Source organism: Filicampus tigris, chromosome 18 (assembly GCF_054856515.1).
Source record: "Filicampus tigris isolate MCC_2025a chromosome 18, RoL_Ftig_1.0, whole genome shotgun sequence".
NCBI classification, from domain to species: domain Eukaryota; kingdom Metazoa; phylum Chordata; class Actinopteri; order Syngnathiformes; family Syngnathidae; genus Filicampus; species Filicampus tigris.
The window spans coordinates 13389001-13395000 of NC_141234.1; the positions used below are offsets into that span (position 1 = coordinate 13389001).

The 6000-nt window shown below is 38.6% G+C and overlaps 1 protein-coding gene and 1 long non-coding RNA gene across 4 annotated transcripts in view; one reads left to right on the forward strand and one right to left on the reverse strand.

Moving 5' to 3' along the window:
* LOC147132618 (uncharacterized) overlaps positions 1–6000 on the reverse strand; it is a 385135-nt gene that overhangs the window by 220504 nt on the left and 158631 nt on the right. The gene's annotated exons all lie outside the window — the stretch shown is intronic.
* The window catches only part of phf14 (PHD finger protein 14), a 103530-nt gene that overhangs the window by 76918 nt on the left and 20612 nt on the right, over positions 1–6000 (forward strand). For all 3 annotated transcript variants that reach the window (XM_086014567.1, XM_086014568.1, XM_086014566.1), the window contains one exon: positions 3937–4054. In XM_086014567.1, the coding sequence (XP_085870693.1) occupies positions 3937–4054 (118 nt within the window). The remainder of the gene's footprint in view (positions 1–3936; positions 4055–6000) is intronic.

Sequence of the window (6000 nt, forward strand, 5' to 3'; positions counted from 1 at the left end):
AATATGTTTGGGTGGACTTCAACTTTAAATTACTTTTATCGTATTAATTAAATACAGACTATAATTACACATGCTCCTTCAAAGTACCCCGTTGGATGATCGGTGCACGTCACTGCGGATGATAAGTATATATTGTATTAACTCAATTTCACATTTAAAGTGTGAAATATTCTATATTCCGAATGCATCTCGATGGACTTCACGTCTCAGGAAACACAATCCACAATCCAGAACTTGGAGGCATCCTCAGAATTCATTGGTCACACCTCTTCGGTGGCTGCGCAAATTTTCACCGGTTACGCAGGTGGGTGTGTCAGAAGCCTTGACGGGAGAATCGCCGCACTTTGAAATTGCATAATGAAGGCGCGCAAGTAATTGACTGAAGTGTGTACGGGAGAATATGCTCCTTATAGAACAATATCAGCAGTGAACCAAGACTAAACTTTACCGATTGGTGTTAAAACTTTATAGCATTATACTTTGAGCAACTGTGGGACGTAGCTATGCAAATTACAAATACATTGACAAAAGGACGCCTATCCTTTTCGATGTATGAAGTTATATAACGTAAGTACCATAACGTTAAAATCATACTGAGTGGTTGAGAATGCACACACTGACACTTCAACAATTTCAGTGATGCTGGACACCGTCTCTTCCATTATACACTCATCGTGATTTGACATCCCATCTGTGCTAAGAAACATTCAGTCACTGAGGACACACACAAAAACAAACGGTATTCATGGAATTTTGTCTCCCCCCCTCATCATTTTACAAGGAATTTTGTAGCCTGACCGAGCAATAATACAGTGTTTGTTTTGTCTGTTAAAAAAAAATATGGGTTTATACAGACAGGTGTGCTCTATACCGAGATCCCTTTATGGGATTTAAGGGAGTCCCGAGCAATATACTTGAATCGCTTCGCCTTCCTTTTTCCTTCTTTGGAGATTCATGTGAAATCGTTTGGTCGGCTGTGGACAACAATGTGCTCATTAGTGAAACAAACACACTTTGGTCATTTGTCATGCATTCATTGGGTGGCCAGAGGGCACTTTAAAGTCCCATAGTTAGGCAACTATGCCTGCTCAGCCCAACCAATATTCTCTGTATCAAAGTGTGAGTAAGTCAGTGTATGAAAAATACACAGTCATCAGTGTATCACATTTTGTGCTGCCGCGACTCATGTGATGACACATTTATTCTGTGTATAATTTCTGTCAATTAAATTTGCCATTTGTATCTCCCATACTTTCAACGTTAACTATTGTGCGGGTTGTTTGCGTTTTTTGCGGGTGTGGGGGGGTGGGGGTGGGGGGAGGGTTCAGGGTTGTTGCACAATGTTCTGTGTGTCTTATAATAATGAGACTTCTGGAATAAGGGTCTCATTAAAGGAGAAGACCCATATAGAAATGTGGAAGATACATCTGTATATGCTCAGGCATGACAATTTTTTGGCACTGATTATACACATACTGTATATTGGCATTCTACAACAACTGTTCTATGAAGTCTTAAATCAAAAGACGACAGATCTACCCAATATGTTCTGAGATGAGGTTCATCAATTTGTTCTGATTTCAAAACAGAATTCTACAAAATGGAAATTAAATTGACAAGTCAAACTGCCACCACAATGAAATATTTGCTAGCTATACAGGTGATGTTTTCAGACTATAGTTTTAACTACCACTTTACAAGAACTTACTTTATATGTACTGTATGATACTCATGTCACCAGTTTGATATTTCATTAAATCATTGTTTATCAATCAATCAATCAATCACATTTTATTTATATAGCACTTTTCATAGATAAAAATGCAACTCAAAGTGCTTTAAAACATTCAAAGCAAAACATAGATAATTAGAAAAAAAAAAAAAAAAAAAATCCGTTCATGCCCTCCCTCCCAACAAATCCAAGACAGATATCCATTAGTACATCAGCAATCATTCACACACACCCACACAAAGTGCACAACCTGATAAAATGTGTTAAAAAGATTAGCTGGTTTTGTGAATACTACAGAAAAAATAGGGGTCATAAAGAATTTTTTAAAGAAGACTAATATAACTGGGAAATTAGTATATTATAACAATATCAGTCAAAAGGTACGTTATCAACTTGAACCCAAAGGCTTTTGTAAACAGTGAAACCTGTTGTACATAGATGAAGTGTTTTGTATTTTGGTAAGGTGACACAAGAGACTACCTCGCGAGCCAAGCTGCCTTGTATAAATTATCTTACTGACCTTGATGTTAAGCCCAGCCAGTAGGGGAACCTGTTCAGCTTTCTTATGGTGCACTTTAAAGACAGTTTAATCTGCGTAAATAGGAATTAAGCCACACCACAAGGAAAACAAGACTTTTCTTTCCAACATTTATGAGGTTGAGTGCCCTTCAAAGAGCTTTACCTGCTTCATAAACAGACATAATCCACACTTAGAGTCAATTATGACCAAATCAATGGAGAGTCACAATGCACGGCGCATCTTACGAAGCAGAAATAGAGGCCAATTCACTCTTCGTCTTCATTAGTGGTCAGCATTTGGAATGAGAAAAAAGAGCGTAACACAACCAGAGTGTATCTGTGTGGTTTATAGAGAAAAAATGTTATCCCCTTGTGATCGATAAAGCAGCGACAAATGAGCAATGAACAGAAACGACCGTATTTAAATTATCATTACGCGCCATTCATTGTCAGCCAAAAATGACTGCCAGTCAGAGTATCAGCACTGCAGACCAAGACTAATGCTTTGGTCATCACAAACCACACAAGCAGAACAATAATCAAGCAACATTGACTCGCTGTTGTTCTGTTGTTAGAACAAAAAAAGCAATTGCAAAACATTGTTTGCCTCGGCTAGCGAAAGTTTGATTTTTATGTTAGGATTCTGCCAAAGTAAGGGACCCAGATGCAACAACATGAATTACATGTGGTGAACCTACCATCAAAACAATTAAAGGAAGTGCAACTTGAGATTTTAAACACCCTAAACAATTTTTGAGAATGTGAGAGACCATACCCATCACGAGGGAAAAAAACTGATGTGTGTTTATATTGCTCTTTGAGTTGTGTGGTCTACTCGAGATGACCAACACAGCACAGCCACATGCATCATGAAATGTCCACCAAAAATTGTGACTCTGTTGACAAATCAGGAGTCTGTTGTACTACGCAGGCTGATCTGTGAGTGCCAGCATCACGTCGCAGGAATCCAGACTGATGGGAAATCAAAGAAGAAGTAAATTCTTCATGTCATTTTTAATATGGTGAATGCCTTGGATATGCTATACAAACACGCAAAATAAATCAATTGCTCCTCCATTTCCAAAGTCCGGCAACAGCATACAAAAGCATAACTTTCATTGTAAATTTTGATGGGAAGGGGGTAATCGAGTTCAAAACAGTTGTAGTTATCAGGCTTATATGTTCTCAGGCTTAACTTGACAATAATAAATGCAAGAATAGCTGTCACCACTTTCTATATGTAGCATGCTTCACCACTGCAATAACTTTACAACTTTTTCGAATACTGAAGATAGAAATGGACATAAAATTAAATATAAAAAATATTGATGATCAAAAAATGAGCCCAATACGTAATGCTTGCTTTTTTTTCCCACAAATGTACCACAAAGCTCAAGTTCATCTCCCTGTTAACTTCCCCTGGGGATAATGCAGCTGCAGGATGTCGCTGATATATATCTGACACTAGGCCTGTATTTATCTATCAGCTGACATGAACCAGTGGGCAGTCAATGGCTGTGTAAGGTACAGGGTGGGGGCTGATTAGAGGACACATGAACAAATTGCCATGAATGACAGCTGCCTCTATATCCATCATCAATCATCACCCCTCAACTGGCTCCACCATTGAAAAATCCGGCTTTATTTTCACCAGGCATAACGTGCCGTTCCCGTGTGTGTCTCAGGTGTGATGAGTGTCAGCTTTGCTACCATTTCGGATGTCTGGACCCTCCACTGAAGAAATCCCCCAAGCAGGCGGGATATGGTTGGATCTGCCAAGAATGTGACATATCCTCTTCTCAGGTGAGTGAATGTACTGTGCCTGCTTGAGATAATGGGGAACTCCTTGAGGGGCTAGATGACCTGCTCCCAGCATGTGTTGATGCAAGCTTTTATACATCAAGTCGGACCTCTGTGGTCGAACCCAGTCATTCGTTTGTATTTAGAAACATTTATATCCCGATTCCGAAATAATTCTAAATTCTGAAACTGTCATTAAAAATGTAATGAAAAGTTACCCACAGTATAATAATGACAAACAGAAGCCAAAGTACAAAAATACATTTAAATAACCTTTTTGATGCGATACTTTGCATTCCTATGCAGAAAACGTACGCAAATAGTTTAACCACTGTTTATGAAAGCTTTAAAATAATTGTATAACTCCATCAGTTGATGCATCACTGATGCAAATGCAGTCAGAGCGTGCAGTAGCGAACTACTGCACATCGTACGTCTTCAAGAAAATGCTGAACGCATCTCACTTTGCCTGCGATTCACTGGAAACCAGGATCAGTTTATGGAGTATCCCTCTCCAGCTCAAATGTGAACCTAATGAGGATAAGTGTTACAGAAAAATGGATTGTTGGAGTTCCCAAATTGCGGGTTACCTTCATCTTAGTCATGTTGACTTACCGTATTTTCCGGACTATAAACCGCAACTTTTTTCCTAGATTTTGAGCCATGCGTCTTATAGTCCGGAGCGGCTATTCTGTGGATTTTTCTTCCACCGCTCGGGGTGCTCTAACCGTAATGACAGTACAATTCAATACAATACATTTCCCATTAACTGGATGTAACTGCAGATGGAGGAGTTCAACAGGCGAGGGTGCCATAGACTAGGTTATTGCATTAGGTGCATAAAACAAGACAGGTGCATACGTAGAATGTAGTAGAACAATAGATTGTGGAGTCTGGTGTACATTAGCTGACAAACTGGAGTGGCGGTTGGCAGTGAAATGAAGATAAGTACTGTTTATTTTCTCTTAGTTCTCTTCTGTTTTAATCAGCAACGTTGCTGCAGTGTTAAAAGGCACTGTTAGGAAAGAATCTGGTCAGGTACATAAAATGTTCATTTACAGTTTATAATCGTTCTGTAAATGCAGTAAATATAAACGTTTTCAACATAGATAGGTGCGGCTTATATAAAGGTGCGGCGTATTTAAGGTTTTCCCAAAAAATGTTGAGTGGGTGCGGCTTATAGCCCGGAAAATACGGTATTATTGCTTCAGCAATACTGCACTTCATAACAAGTTCAATTTCCAGTTCCATGATCATCACCATCATCATTACTTTCCTCTTCAGTGGTGGCATCACAAAATAAATAAAAATATTTAGTTACTTCTGAATTCCTACAAAATCCGCTGAAGTGTACAGTACAGTAAGATATACAGTTCTCTACATGATAGCTGCACGATATGCACAACTTTTCAGTCATTTTGGATGACTTTACCGTCAATGATTTTTTGACCGCATTCCCTACTTTGTTCAAATATAGTTGTATTTTGCAGAACTTTAACATCTAAGACAAGTCAAATTTGACTCTCTGGCTTATTTTAAAATGCTATGTGCTATTCGCGTCGCGTCCCCTCTTTCCACAGTGGAAATATCCCATTAAATGCAACTCTCCACCTTTTGATATGTTTGAATCAAATGGAATAACCTCCCGGCTTTGGCTCACTTTATACACTGCGCCTCCAAAACATAAAACATGCGATATAGGTAATTGATTAGCATAAGGAATTTCTCTACTTCTTGAGCCAGATCTTTATTTTTTAAGCCTGCATAAAGATTTATGTGACATATGTGTTGCATGCCTACTTTTGAATAGTGACAATTGATGTGGTATTCTGGATTATTTTTGCTGTCCAAAAGAATCAATTCATCACATAAAGTAGAGATAGGCAACAAAAAGACGGCAAGGCTCATACATCATTGCTAATATTGCAAAGTCTGTATTTTTAGAGTCT